General features: G+C 45.1%; 1 protein-coding gene across 11 annotated transcripts in view; it reads right to left on the bottom strand.

Moving 5' to 3' along the window:
* arhgap44a (Rho GTPase activating protein 44a) overlaps positions 1-15,662 on the bottom strand; it is a 486,303-nt gene that overhangs the window by 45,548 nt on the left and 425,093 nt on the right. For 10 of the 11 annotated variants that reach the window (XM_072483177.1, XM_072483178.1, XM_072483181.1 and 7 more), the window contains one exon: positions 6,404-6,584. In XM_072483177.1, the coding sequence (XP_072339278.1) occupies positions 6,404-6,584 (181 nt within the window). Of the gene's footprint in view, positions 1-3,076; positions 3,095-6,403; positions 6,585-15,662 lie in introns of all 11 variants that reach the window. The other variant, XM_072483182.1, reaches the window with a different exon arrangement.

The raw sequence follows: 15,662 nt of genomic DNA, 5'->3' as shown, positions 1-15,662 counted from the left end.
GCGGGTAGGATGGGAAAATTTGAAGGGTCATTAAAAGTCACTGGCTCTCCAAATCTTCCTGTCCCACCCGCGAGTGTCTGCCTGAGTTGGGGCTGGAAAATACCGGCCATCATGTTACACGTTACAGGAGGTAAATGTGATTATTATGATGAAGGGTTTAATGGAACATTTCGTAAGGTTTTTTGACACAGATGTAGAATATATACTGGCATGCTTTTAGCAAAATAACTCTTTGGTCTAATAATGCCTAATGATTTCATGATGGCATCAGATTTTGTTATACATATCATTTGTACAGTCCTTACAACTTATCCAGTTAGCGGCCACTTAAGCAATTCAGCCTGTTGCTGGGATTTAACCAGTGACAGGAGTGGCCCATGCCAAGTGTTCAACCTGGTAGATTTCGCTGAATGGGGAAAGGGATGGGAAGTGAGAAGCCATCGAAGGGCTCCTCCAGATCTTCGGGTTGGGTCAGGTCGGGAGGGGGGTGGGTGGGGGGTGCGGGCGTGCAGGTGTCAGGTCCAGGAGGTCAGGTCTGGGCATGAGGGGGAAGTGTCAGGTTGGGTACAGAGGGGTTATGGGTGTCAGGGAACCAGGTCAGGGGGTGTACCGGGTTGGGTCAGGTCTGGACATTGTGGGGTAGGGTTTGGTTTGAGTCCACACATGGGGAGTTTGTTTGCATTGGGCGGGGGGGGGGGGGGGGGGGGGGGGATATCGTGCCCGGTTGGGTCAGGGTTCGGGCCAGCAGGAGGAGGTTGGGAAGTAGTATGTGGGTCATCGGGGGGTGTCCAGCGCAGGGCTCAGTCTGTTTAAAATAGCTACTCTCAAGTTAGAAGTGATTTTTTTCCTTCTAATTCTTTCAGAGTAACTAGCGGGGTTAAACTGGTAGAACCATCCGAAGTTAGCAATTTAAATTGCTTCTGTTGGATGGTTGCCAGCCCAGTCCAGAGGAAGTTAGAACTTTTGGACAACTGCCGGGTTAACCCCTGCATGGGAATCTCCGAGAGATATTCCCAGCGCATCATTGGAGTATCCCCTAAACCTTATGCTGGGGAGTCAGGAAATTATGTCTCATTAAAAATGATATTTTTGATGAAAACAACGTAAGAACGAGGAGCAGAAGTAGGCAATTCAGGCCCCCGAGCCTGCTCCTCCATTCAATACGATCTTGACTCCTCTCGGCCTCAACCCCACTTTCCTGCCCGTTCTTCATAACCCTTCAACCTATTTCTAATTAACAATCTGTCTCAACCCATTTCCAACTATATTGATAAAACTGCACCAGTTTACCACTCTCAAAGACATCAAGGAATAATTTAATATAGAGAGAAGAAAATTAAGTTCTGTTAAGCTGCTCGATACATTGAACAATTTGGCCTGAATTTCTGCTCCCAGGTCGGTGGTGTAGAGTCAGGATAATTCCTGGCTCCACAAAGCTAACTTGGGGAAAAATGTCCTGGAAGTTATTATTTCCGTTTCCGGTGATTTCCAGACCTGCGCCTCTGCTGCCATTTCCACAGAGGAAGAACCTCTTCATCTGCGTGAACATTCCTGGTCTTTATGTCTGTGAGTGTGTAAACTGAATGCTCCCAAAATCTTTAACTGTCAGCTCCCCAGAACAATTTCAAACACCTTTTTATTGCAATTTCCTGACTGTGCCCAAAGCAGAAATTCAACCTCCATATGTAACTCATTTTAAATGATCTTAATTTGGAAGGGGGAGAGGAAATAAACAACACACTGGAAGGCGAGAGAAGAATACAAATGAAAAACTGTGAGCTATAAACCGATATAATCTGTTTTACTTTTTTCATGGAGTGACCAAGGGGCAACTGTATTATTTTAATTTGGATTGAGAATATACTGCAGTATCAATCTTTATGGTCAGCGCTTAATGGCTGATTTCAAAATGGGATGGGTCACCTCTGCCTCCCCAATTAGACTGAAATATTTACTTCAGCATACATCTCATGGAGCTCATAAATAATCAGAGCTTGTTAAAGGCAGAGCAGGGATAATATCTGAATAACCTATTGGGCAGATTCTCATGGATATGGAATAGAGCGGGGGAGTTGGCACTTTCACAGAGCTAGTGCAGGTACTATGAGAAAACTTTCCCCTTGCCTACCCCCACCTCCACTGTTGCATTCTAAACAGATCTTACATGCTTCATGACACCGTCCCCAGAGTGTCTGCAAATCAGTCAAAGAATTCAATCTCAATCTTGCTGCTAGTTCCAAGAACCTTTTCCATTGTCCATGGAGGTGGGAGAATCACAGCTGCGATTTTCGGATATGTTATGGAAGCAAGTGCCTCTTGCTACTCGGAGTGAGAAAATTACTTCTATAAAACCAACATACAATCCAAGTTATTCTCGGCGCGTAATTTAATGCGTGCCTTTATTTCAGCTCCAACTACATTTATAGCACACATTGTTCCTCTTGTCAGGAGCTGGGTTGTGCATAACACCAGTCATAATAATGCATAACACCAGTCTGAATTTGCCAACTCGGTGATGCACCGAACAATCTTGAACAACTTTACACATCAAATATTCTCACTGGGAAATGTAAGAGATAATCATTGCGGGTTTTCAATCAACACAGTGTCCAGAATTATGAAATCTTTGGACAAACCATCTTCCGACTGCTTAATTCCCAGTCCAGCGTACATGCACTGCCATCTTTAGAATATTTACAATTTTACTCCATGCTTTTCAATACTATTTCAATTCTTAAAATACATTCACGCACAAAATCAGGAACCGGAAAGGTACACATTTTCAGGCGTGAATTATGGCAATTTCTATGTGTTTCTATGTTTCATAAGAACTAGGAGCAGGAGTAGGCCATCTGGCCCCTCGAGCCTGCTCCGCCATTCAATGAGATCATGGCTGATCTTTTGTGGACTCAGCTCCACTTTCCGGCCCGAACACCATAACCCTTAATCCCTTTATTCTTCAAAAAACTATCTATCTGTTTCCTGTTTATAAATTGTGCTATCCTTCCTATCAGTGACTGTCCCTCTTTCATCTTATTATCAACAGCCAGTCACGCAGATGTATTGAATACAGTACCTTTGGATTTTCCTAAGGCTGCGATAGCAGAAACAGAACAATACTATTTAGAACATAACATAAAGGATTAAATGAATCAAAGAGCAGTTATTGCAAAGGTAGCAGATTCCTGTTAAATAAAACAAGTGAGTTTGACAAAGAAAATATTGATTTAGCAGGAACTTTTAACAGAAGTTCACATGGAAGTGGCTGCAAAACTTTAACCAAGTGGGGAGGGTCAGAGGACACATATTTTGGCAGTCAACTTGCCGTACTGTAAACTTCCATTACTGGTTCCTGATGACTGGTAAATTAATCAGGGAAAATGTACATTGGCATGCTGTGCAGCAACTACAGCCAACGAGGTGATGTAATGCTGGGGCAGTCTGGTTCACTGGCAGGGAATGCCATAGGCATGATACAGCCTGGGCAAAGAACAGGGTGGCACAAATCTGGAGGCGGGCTGGCTTCTCCACATTCTTGTTGAAAAGTGGCGTGGAAGGGATCTGGAAAGCACCTTTAAAAGGGGACACGGCAAAAGAGAAATGAGTTGCATTTATGTGCCACATTTATCAAGTGCTCCGGACACCTTGCTGAATTACTTTAGAAGTGCTGTCATTGTGACGATGTAGAGAATTATGTGTGTAGCAAGATTCCATAAGCAGCAGCAAATCTACTTCTGATGGCAGTTGAAGGAAGGAATGTTGGCCAGGATACTCAGAACATTTCCTGTTGTTCTAGCAGTGCCATGAGGCCGGGCTGCAGATCAGCAGCATTACAAGGCTCCCTCAGAACTGCACTGAACTGTCAGCCTAGACTATGTACAAAAGTCCTGGAGTGGGGCTTGAAGGAACGGAGACGACGTGGTGACTTTAAGTTATAATTATTCGGCACAAAATATTGTCAGTTAAATATTTCATTACCCTCGCTGTTTCCACATAAACATTAGAAAATAAGAAACGAACAACACTGGCAAATTCAAAAACATCTGAAGTATTAAAAATAAAGTTAAATAGTTAATTGGAGTACTAAAGACACATTTAGTCAAGAAAGTAACTTTTCTTTAGATACATTTAATAAACTTCACATACCGCCCCCCCCCCTTCCCCGACCCCATGGATATAGGCAAATATATAACAGAAATTCAGCATTAGGTTAAAATGTTACAAGGTAGCGTGTGGATTGTAAATTACACATAGACTGGCAAACAATTAACTGGAATGAAAAGATTTACAAATGACTAAAAGCTTATCTTACGCTGATAATTTTAACGTGCTGTATTTTGGTGGAAAGTCAAAAAATTGCTTACCGCAGTAGCCATGTTGGACAAGATGCAGAACGTGATCTCATGTAATTTTGGCTGTGAACATGGTAAAATGTGGAGTCTGGGCATAGAGTACTCAACTGACATGAATTTACAGCTAAAAGTATTCAGTTAACAGGAATGGAAACAAAAAAAGGGACAGCAAGAATGAGGAAGCAACACAACCACATTCCTAAATGGGCAAAAGGTGAAAAAAGGATACAGAATGTTAAGGTGAAGCTAGTATAAAATGCCTGGACAATTCACATCACAACACAATTGGAAGCCACACAAAAATATCCACATGAGCACACAGCAGCCTTACTGTATGTATGGAGCAAAAGTAATAAAATGCTGAAAACGTATCCGGTAAACACTTAACACGTAATAAGTTGAGGAAATAAAATGACAATAAACCAAGAGCACACCATTCTCTTTCATCAATTTGCCTCTTCACTTCCCTCCTCTGCGGATAGTACTGCTCTTGTAGGAAATGGTTGCAGAGGGACCACACAACCTCTAGCACTTTGCCCAAGTGGTCTTTACTCAGATGTGAGCCTTCGTAGGCTATTCAAAAGGGGTTCGCGTCATAACCAAGTCCAATTAAGGCAACAGTATCTGGCCACACACGCACCCATTTGCAGCAGGGGTCTGTGCAGGGGTAGGAACCTTGGCTGATTTCCCTAACTTGCCAGGAGCACTGGGATCTGTCGCAGCACTCCTGTTGTTGTCCCAGCTAGCCCAGCACAGATCAGGAATTGCACCTGGCCAACCTGGGTTGTTTAGCTGAGTGACTCACTAGGATGACCCGCACAGCCAACTGGGGAACCATTTTTAACCTAGGCCACAGACAACCATATTGCTGCATATGTCTGCTGCTGACAAAACAGTTCATGTGCCAATATTTAACTTTCGTATAATTTCTGAGCTGACCCCATGTGAACAAAACTGAACAGATGCAGCGTTATATGGAAAATTTTACATTTACAAACTGGATGGTTTGCATCCCCCCTTTTGTAGACCCATGAACTAATTTATCATGAACTTGTTCAGTTCCATTCACTGCCAGGTTCACTCACCACCCCCCCCCCCCCTCCCACCCCGTACCAGACATTTATCTCATAAATACATTTTTTCCACTGCATCAGCAAACTGCCTTTTAAATGTACCAAAACCCGGGAGGCGTTCTGATGGAGGGTTATATCCTTTGCCCTGTAGGTGCAGCACCATAGAAAATCGTGGACCAAAGAAGCACAATGAGGGGTTCATAAAATGCAAAATAACCCAGAGGACAGGTCTTTATTCATTAACGGTTATACAGTAGATGGGGTTGGCTAGGTGGGTATAATTCTATATAACTGACCAATGGATGATGCCAGTGTAGCTCCATTGTGAGGTCGAGCCTTCGTCTGCTAAATGCTCTGACAATCTGTGAGCAACAAAACATGGGCTATCATGCCTCCTGCTCACGAGAGGGGTAAAAACGATTTCTTGTGTACAATTACCAGGCATCCAGTAAGCCCAGTACTGATATCACATGCATTTCAAACCCCTCTCATTCATTTGCCCACAAAACGCACTACTGAACACACACACACACATTTTAACTGATATGAAATACAGACACTCATAGTATTGCAGGTACCTGACACAGTGAAACTTGCACTGTTGACCCTCTATCAATGTCGGAACTTTGGGATACTGATACTTTTAGCACAGGCTGACGTGTTAATGCTACATTAATATTAGGACATAAAATATAAAAACATTTCTGCTGACCATTATGCTGAGACCGCAGATAAAAGAACATTTTATCCCTACAACTAGTAATTATTTTCCAATATATGAAAATTAAACATGACAAAAACTGGAATAGAATTGTATTAATCTCAATTCAGATTATTATTTATAAAGTGTACTTGCATATCGTTTGCATGTATATCGTTTCACTCCAGTTCTCTTAATCACCATTAACAGTTTATTTTATGTGAAGCAAAATTCCTTTTCAAAAAGTTCTTATTAAACAGGACAATGCCAGTACCTACCCATCCTTTTTATAGAACTCCAGCATCATGTTGTCAGTAGCAACGCTGAGTGGTCGCCTGCCCTGGTCATGCTGCTTACGGTCAGAGTGATCGATATCCGGAGATGGCATTGAGTTGTAATTTGCATTGTGGTTGATGTGCACTGGGCTGCCATAACTTCCAGTCACATTAAATTCAATATCTGTTTTCAAAAGAGATACAGCTCACAGTATATCACTGCAAAAGTCCAATATCTACAAATCTCTTCCTTCCCGTTCGGTACAACTTTTGTTGTCTCCCTATTTTATCAACATCTCCATTTTCTCCACAAGCTTTCCTCTCTTGTTCCTACAAACGGGCTAATATGTCCCCCCTGCAAATGTGATTCGCCTCTACACAGTTCCTCTCCCCTACATCTGATTCTGCAGAAGTCAAGACTCATCCCAAATCCATGGAGCTCAATATCTCTTAAACTGTCTTCTTAACATTTTTAGGATTTTAAAGTCCAAGTTTGGCACCACCTGATTGCTACTCTTTACTTTATGTCACCACTTCTTTAAAACATTCAATCTTGTGCAATTCTCGCGATGTGTATATTTCTAGCAAGGATAGCATTTTATTTGTTGCTGCTTTCCGCCTTCTGCAGTTTTGTTGGACCAAGAAGGAACCACAGTTCATACATAGGTCAGACTGGGTAGGGTGTAGTATAAGGGTATGTGATTTAATAATTTTGGTGTGGGACTGAAAAACAATATCGCCTACAGCCACATGCCCTGAGGCTAAGGTCAGTTGTGCACTGGTCAGAGACCTGTGTAGAAGCAAGCATGGGCTTAGCTTGAGCTGTGCCTTGTATATATGTACATCGTTATGTGATATCAATATGTGTTCCTGCTGATTTCATCTGTGGGAAGTGCACCCATCTCCAGCTCCTCAGAAACCACGTTAGGGAACTGGAGCACTTCGGATCATTCGGGAGGCAGAGATGGTCATAGATAGAAGCTTCAGGGATGTAGTTACTCCGAAGAATAAAGATAGATGGGTGACGGTGAGAGGGGCTGGGAGGAAACAGTCAGTACAGGGATCCCCTGTGGTCGTTCCCCTTAGTAACAAGTATACCGCTTTGGATACTGTTGGGGACGACGACTTACCAGGGGTAAGCCATGGGGTACAGGTCTCTGGCACAGAGTCTGTCCCTGTTGCTCAGATGGGAAGGGGGGCGAGGAGAAGAGCATTAGTCATTGGACACTCCATAGTTAGGGGGATAGATAGGAGATTCTGTGGGAACGAGAGAGACTCGCTGTTGGTGTGTTGCCTCCCAGGTGCCAGGGTGCGTGATGTCTCGGATCGTGTCTTCAGGATCCTTAAGGGGGAGGGGGAGCAGCCCCAAGTCATGGTCCACATAGGTACCAACGACACAGGTAGGAAAAGGGATAGGGATGTAAGGCAGGAATTCAGGGAGCTAGGGTGGAAACTTAGATCTAGGACAAACAGAGTTATTATCTCTGGGTTGTTACCCGTGCCACGTGATAGCGAGACGAGGAATAGGGAGAGAGAGGAGTTGAACATATGGCTACAGGGATGGTGCAGGAGGGAGGGTTTCAGATTTCTGGATAAGTGGGTTTAATTGTGGGGTCGGTGGTACCTCTACAAACGGGATGGTCTACACCTGGACCAGAGGGGTACCAATATCCTGGGGGGGAAATTTGCTAATGCTCTTCGGGAGGGTTTAAACTAATTCAGAAGGGGCTTGGGAACCTGAATTGTAGCTCCAGCATACAGGAGGTTGAGAGTAGTGAGGTCATGAGTAAGGTTTCAAAGTTGCAGGAGTGTACCGGCAGGCAGGAAGGTGGTTTAAAGTGTGTCTTCTTCAATGCCAGGAGCATCCGGAATAAGATGGGTGAACTTGCGGCATGGGTTGGTACCTGGGACTTCGATGTTGTGGCCATTTCGGAGACATGGATAGAGCAGGGACAGGAATTGTTGTTGCAGGTGCCGGGGTTCAGATATTTCAGTAAGCTCAGGGAAGGTGGTAAAAGAGGGGGAGGGGTGGCATTGTTAGTCAAGGACAGTATTACGGTGGCAGAAAGGACTTCTGATGAGGACTCGTCTACTGAGGTAGTATGGGCTGAGGTTAGAAACAGGAAAGGAGAGGTCACCCTGTTAGGGGTTTTCTATAGGCCTCTGAAAAGTTCCAGAGATGTAGAGGAAAGGATTGAAAAGATGATTCTGGATAGGAGCGAAAGCAACAGGGTAGTTGTTATGGGGGATTTTAACTTTCCAAATATTGACTGGAAACGCTCTAATTCGAGTACTTTAGATGGGTCTGTTTTTGTCCAATGTGTGCAGGAGGGTTTCCTGACACAGTATGTAGATAGGCCAACGAGAGGCGAGGCCGTATTGGATTTGGTACTGGGTAATGAACCAGGACAGGTGTCAGATTTGGAGGTAGGTGAGCACTTTGGTGATAGTGACCACAATTCGATTACGTTTACTTTAGTGATGGAAAGAGCTAGGTATATACCGCAGGGCAAGAGTTATATCTGGGGGAAAGGCAATTATGATGCGATGAGGCAAGACTTAGGATGCATCGGATGGAGAGGAAAACTGCAGGGGATGGGCACAATGGAAATGTGAAGCTTGTTCAAGGAACAGCTATTGCGTGTCCTTGGTAAGTATGGCCTGTCAGGCAGGGAGGAAGTGGTCGAGCAAGGGAACCGTGGTTTACTAAAGCAGTCGAAACACTTGTCAAGAGGAAGAAGGAGGCTTATGTAAAGATGAGACATGAAGGTTCAGTTAGGGCACTCGAGAGTTACAAGTTAGCTGGGATGGACCTAAAGAGAGAGCTAAGAAGAGCCAGGAGGGGACATGAGAAGTCTTTGGCAGGTAGGATCAAGGATAACCCTAAAGCTTTCTATATATATGTCAGGAATAAAAGAATGACTAGGGTAAGAATGGGGCCAGTCAAGGACAGTAGTGGGAAGTTGTGCTTGGAGTCCGAGGAGATAGGAGAGGTGCTAAATGAATATTTTTTGTCAGTATTCACACAGGAAAAAGACAATGTTGTCGAGGAGAATACTGAGATTCAGGCTACTAGACTAGAAAGGCTTGAGGTTCATAAGGAGGAGGTGTTAGCATTTCTGGAAAGTGTGAAAATAGATAAATCTCCTGGGCCGGATGGGATTTATCCTAGGATGCTCTGGGAAGCTAGGGAGGAGATTGCTGAGCCTTTGGCTTTGATCTTTAAGTCATCTTTGTCTACAGGAATAGTGCCAGAAGACTGGAGGATAGCAAATGTTGTCCCCTTGTTCAAGAAGGGGAGTAGAGACAACCCCGGTAACTATAGACCAGTGAGCCTTACTTCTGTTGTGGGCAAAATGTTGGAAAGGTTTATAAGAGATAGGGTGTATAATCATCTGGAAAGGAATAATTTGATTAGAGATAGTCAACACGGTTTTGTGAAGGGGAGGTCGTGCCTCATAAACCTTATTGAGTTCTTTGAGAAGGTGACCAAACAGGTGGATGAGAGTAAAGCAGTTGATGTGGTGTACATGGATTTCAGTAAAGTGTTTGATAAGGTTCCCCACGGTAGGCTACTGCAGAGAATACGGAGGCATGGGATTCAGGGAGATTTAGCAGTTTGGATCAGAAATTGGCTAGCTGGAAGAAGCCAAAGGGTGATGGTTGATGGGAAGTGTTCAGACTGGAGTCCTGTTACTAGTGGTGTACCACAAGGATCTGTTTTGGGGCCATTGCTGTTTGTCATTTTTATAAACGACCTGGAGGAGGGCGTAGAAGGATGGGTGAGTAAATTTGCAGATTACACTAAAGTCGGTGGAGTTGTGGACAGTGCGGAAGGATGTTACAAGTTACAGAGGGACATAAATAAGCTGCAGCGCTGGGCTGAGAGGTGGTAAATGGAGTTTAATGCAGGAAAGTGTGAGGTGATTAACTTTGGAAGGAATAACAGGAAGACAGAGTACTGGGCTAATGGTAAGATTCTTGGCAGTGTGGATGAGCAGAGAGATCTCGGTGTCCATGTACATAGATCCCTGAAAGTTGCCACCCAGGTTGAGAGGGTTGTTAAGAAGGCGTATGGTGTGTTAGCTTTTATTGGTAGAGGGATTGAGTTTCGGAGCCATGGGGTCATGTTGCAGCTGTACAAAACTCTGGTGCGGCCGCATTTGGAGTATTACGTGCAATTCTGGTCGCTGCATTATAGGAAGGATGTGGAAGCATTGGAAAAGGTGCAGAGGAGATTTACCAGAGTGTTGCCTGGTATGGAGGGAAGATCATATGAGGAAAGGCTGAGGGACTTGAGGCTGTTTTCGTTAGAGAGAAGAAGGTTAAGAGGTGACTTAATTGAGTCATACAAGATGATCAGAGGATTGGATTGGGTGGACAGTGAGAGCCTTTTTCCTCGGATGGTGATGTCTAGCATGAGGGGACATAGCTTTAAATTGAGGGGAGATAGATATTAGACAGATGTCAGAGGTAGGTTCTTTACTCAGAGAGTAGTAAGTGCGTGGATTGCCCTGCCTGCAACAGTAGTGGACTTGCCAACACTAAGGGCATTCAAATGGTCATTGGATAGACATATGGACGATAAGGGAATAGTGTAGATGGGCTTTAGAGTGGTTTCACAGGTCGGCGCAACATCGAGGGCCGAAGGGCCTGTACTGCGCTGTAATGTTCTATGTTCTATGTTCTAATAAATGCTTATGTCTAATCATTGAAGACTCAGAACCTATTCATGAGGCCTACTGAACATACAACAGTGGGTAAGGACCAATCGGGCTTTATAACAACCTGACTACTTCATGATCACTATCAGCTTTTTCCTTTACAGATCTTTCTTTACAATGAATTTTAATTCTTAAGCTGCCATGGGAGGATTTGTTCTGATGTACTCTGGATTACCAGCCAGTAAGTCAAGGGTCTGGCGCATATAGGGTTAATGTTGGACTGAGTACAGTACTTCCCACACACTGATGTAAGAAAGCACATGACCCACACTCAGGGTCAGTCGAGTTCTGGCCAGGGCTGTGTGTACCAGCAAGTATGGAGATAGTTCCTGGCTCATACCCTTTATTGGATGGTTGTAAATGGTTCTAAGTGTTAATAATGACTTCGAGTTAACATATGTCTGACCATTAAATCTTCTTCAGACCTACCAAATTGTATCCAACAACATACAATAGGATGACGGAATGTGGAAAAACCAAAATCTCACAGAAAACTAAGTCTGAGGAAAATTCAACTATGCAGCCTGACCTGAAAAGAAGCTCCAGTACGAGAGGCACAAAGGAAAAATCCAGACGAAAAATCATCATAGAAAGCCTTGGAAGCTGAAGGCAGAGATTTAAAATTCCTCACTGCAGCAGAGGACTCCATTGAATATTCTTTCGCAGTCCAGTTTCAAACACAGAGTGTAGGATCAGTGACCTAACCGTGTGTGCTAGAACTTGTAAATTCCAGGATAAAGACAGTCCTGAGAAACTTCTAAATACTTCAGTGGACAGACATTTAGTTTAAAAACTCTGTGGGTTAAACCAGATTAACAAGTGGGTGCCCGAATACTTGGTTTCTGAGTTCATTTTTCGAAGAAACAACATAAATTAAATAATAAATTCAGAAAAATTGTAACTAAATAATCAGCCTCAAAAACTAGCAAAGGCCAGGAAAATGACCCGAAAGCATAGCACAGAAGCAGATAAGTCTGTAAATAGTTCATCCAAGCAGCCATTGTTTAAAATGTTTTCAAGCTGAACGTGATCACTACTGTAGTGGAGCCTGCCAAAGCTAGTTAGAAATGTCTTTGTCTTCAGGTGAATGATGACACCACCTTGAAATTCGGAAAGCCCTTAAAGCAGAGGCTAAAGTTTTAGAAATGTAACCATGGGCCAGAATTCCACTCATCCAGAACAACTGGCCTTATCCAAGGGCCAAACAAGACCCAAATTGTGCGTCATGGTGAAGAATTCTTTTAGTTTACAGGAGCATGGGAGGCACAGTGGTGCAGTGGTTAGCACTGCTGCCTCACTGTGCCAAGGACCCAGGTTTGATCCAGGTCACTGTCCGTGTGGAGTTTGCACATTCAGCCCGTGTCTGCGTGGGTTTCACCCCCACAACCCAAAGATGTGTAGAGTAGGTGACTTGGCCGTGTTAAATTGTCCCTTAATTAAAAAATAATAATTGGGTACTCTAAATTGAAACAAAACTATAGGAGCACATCAGGATCAAATCAGAAATCAGGAAAAGTTTATTTGTTTTTATACTTGTTTGGTGTATTTGCGGAAACATAATCGTAATACAAGGTATTGATGAATCCTCAAACAGCTTTGATAATATTTTAAAAGCCTTCGACAAATATTTTAATCTTCAAGTTGAGGATTGCACAGAGCTTAAAAAAAGGGATAGAAAACCCCCAGTAAAGCTATGAAAGTGAAAAAGACACTATCCAAGTAAACCACATGAGGGCGTCAAAGAGAACTTTCCAGAAATTCCAACACGCTGTCACATTACCCAAACTGCAACTGCAGGTGGTAATGCAGAGCTAGTAACTGTGAATGAAGGAAAGGTATCTGATAAAGTCCAAAACACACAAACCCTACAAAAGGAAAATGAAATAAGGTTGGAAAATGTTTAGTATCAAAGCTAAATTGGAAGATTTGAAACACAAAATTCAAGCTGAGTATATACCTTTGAAAATGCATTATAAATTAAAGTCTTCAATGAACCAAATTGTTTGCGATCTAAACAAACACATTTTCGAGGTGTCACAAAGATACCAGGAGGAAATCACAACTTTGAATTTCATTATTGAAAAATCGAAGTGGGAGTTGGGAAAACCGAACCAGATTTACAGCCAGGCATAACAGTAGATAGAAAAGGTACTGCCGGACTTCCGGTTGCGGTGATGCCTTGCTAGCCGCACGTTACGGCGGCTCCAGCTCCGACGGACCTTCGGGCTCTTTTAAGAGCCCCAACGGGAAATCTTTGGGCGACGCAACCCGGTGTGGGGTGAGTGAGAAGGGAGTCCCCCCCTAACGAAGGAGGAAAAAACCGGCGGTGGCGGCTGCAGCGCGAGGAATCGTCGACCAAAGAGACAGAAAGGGAGAAGCACAAGATGGCGGCGGAGAAAGCGCAGGCGACATGGGGGCCCGAGCAGGATGAATTTTTGAGAAGGTGCGTGGAGCTGCTGAAGAGGGAGGTGCTGACCCCGATGCTACAGGCAATTGAGGGGCTCAAGGAGACACAAAAGACCCAGGAGACAGAGCTCCGCGTGGTGGAGCAGAAGGTGACGGATAATGAGGACGAGATCCTGGGCCTGGCGGTTAAGACACAGACGCACGAGGCACTTCATAAAAAGTGTACTGAAAGGATCGAGGCCCTAGAAAACGGAGCGCGAAGGAAGAACCTTCGGATACTGGGTCTCCCTGAGGGTGTGGAAGGAGTGGACTGTGGAGCTTATGCAAGTACGATGCTGAGCTCACTGGTGGGTGCTGAGGCCCCTACGGGCCCCTTGGAGGTGGAGTGGGCACATCGGATCCCGGCGAGAAGACCAAAAGCGGGAGAACCACCCAGGGCAATAATCGTGCGATTTCACCGCCTTAAGGATAGAGAAGAGGTCCTGAGATGGGCTAAAAAGGTGCGGAGTAGCAGATGGGTGAATGCAGTGGTACGGGTGTACCAGGATTGGAGGTGGCGAGAAGGAGGGCGAGCTTTAACCGAGCCAAGGAGGTGTTGCATAAAAAGGTGAAGTTCGGGATGCTGCAGCCGGCAAGACTATGGGTCACGTATCAGGAGAGACACCATTATTTCAAGACGGCGGAGGAAGCATGGATCTTTATCAAAGAGGAGAAATTGGATCGGAACTGAGGGACTGATGCTGCAGGAAATGTTATTGTTAATGTTATGGTTGAAGTTAATTGAGAAGTAAATTGGGAAGGGGGGAGACATTGGGAAAGGTGGGCTCCGGTGTGGAGGGAAAGACGGGACATAGATGGAGAATGAGGAAGGGGAGGGGAAAGGGAGCTGCGCCACAAGAGACGGGTCAGGTAAAGGGATGTTCCCGCGCCAGAAAGAATATGGCGGGAAGATAGGCGCAAGGCGGATGGGAGTTCCCCGCACGGGGGGGTCGAGGAGTGAGCAGGAGCAGCCGGGGTCAGTTGAAGTCAGCTGACTTACGGAAGTAATATGGGGGGAGCAATCACGCTAGAAAGAGATCTAGCGGGGGGGGGGAGGGGGAGGGGGCAACTGGGTCGCTGCTGCGGAAATCCAAAGGAAATGGCTAGAGTGGGTGGACGGGGATGGTATGCGACGCTGGGGGAGCGAGTGGGAGCGCGGAGGCGGGATATGGGACTGGCCTAGAGAAGGTAATGGCTAGTCGACACGGGAGGGGGGCAGGTAGCCCCCTAGTGAGGCTGATCACGTGGAACGTGAGAGGCCTGAACGGACCGATAAAAAGGGCCCGAGTGCTCGCGCATTTGAAAGGACTAAGGGCAGACGTGGTTATGCTCCAAGAGACGCACCTAAAGGTGGTGGACCAAGTTAGGTTAAGGAAAGAATGGGTGGGACAGGTGTTCCACTCAGGACTAGACGCAAAGAACAGAGGGGTGGCCATTTTGGTGGGGAAACGGGTAGTATTTGAAGCAAAGAACATCGTAGCAGATAGCGGAGGTAGATATGTAATGGTGAGTGGCAGGCTGGAGGGAATGGAGGTCGTGTTGGTTAATGTATATGCCCCGAACTGGGACGATGCGGGATTTATGAGACGGATGCTGGGGCGTATACCGGACCTGGAGGTAGGAAATTTGATTTTAGGAGGGGACTTTAATACTGTGCTGGGCCCGGGGCTAGATAGATCCAGCTCAAGGACCGGAAGAAGGCCGGCAGCGGCCAAGGTGCTTAAGGGGTTTATGGACCAAATGGGGGGAGTGGATCCATGGCGATTTCTTAGACCTAGGGCTAGGGAGTTCTCCTTCTTCTCCCATGTCCATAAAGTGTACTCCCGGATAGATTTTTTTGTTTTGGGAAGGTCGTTGATCTCTAGGGTGGAAGAAGCTGAGTATTCAGCCATAGCGGTTTCGGACCGTGCCCCACATTGGGTGGACCTGGAATTAGGAGAGGAAAGGGAGCAGAGAGCACTCTGGCGATTAGATGTGGGATTGATGGTGGATGAGGGAGTGTGTGCAAGAGTGCAGGGGTGTATTGAGAGATACCTGGAGATCAATGACGACGGCGAGGTCCCTGTGGGAGTGGTATGGGAAGCACTGAAAGC

This window comes from Scyliorhinus torazame, chromosome 18 (genome assembly GCF_047496885.1).
Source record: "Scyliorhinus torazame isolate Kashiwa2021f chromosome 18, sScyTor2.1, whole genome shotgun sequence".
Classification (NCBI taxonomy): domain Eukaryota; kingdom Metazoa; phylum Chordata; class Chondrichthyes; order Carcharhiniformes; family Scyliorhinidae; genus Scyliorhinus; species Scyliorhinus torazame.
The sequence above is the reverse complement of the archived record's forward strand: the minus strand, read 5'-3'. Positions and strand labels throughout refer to the sequence as shown.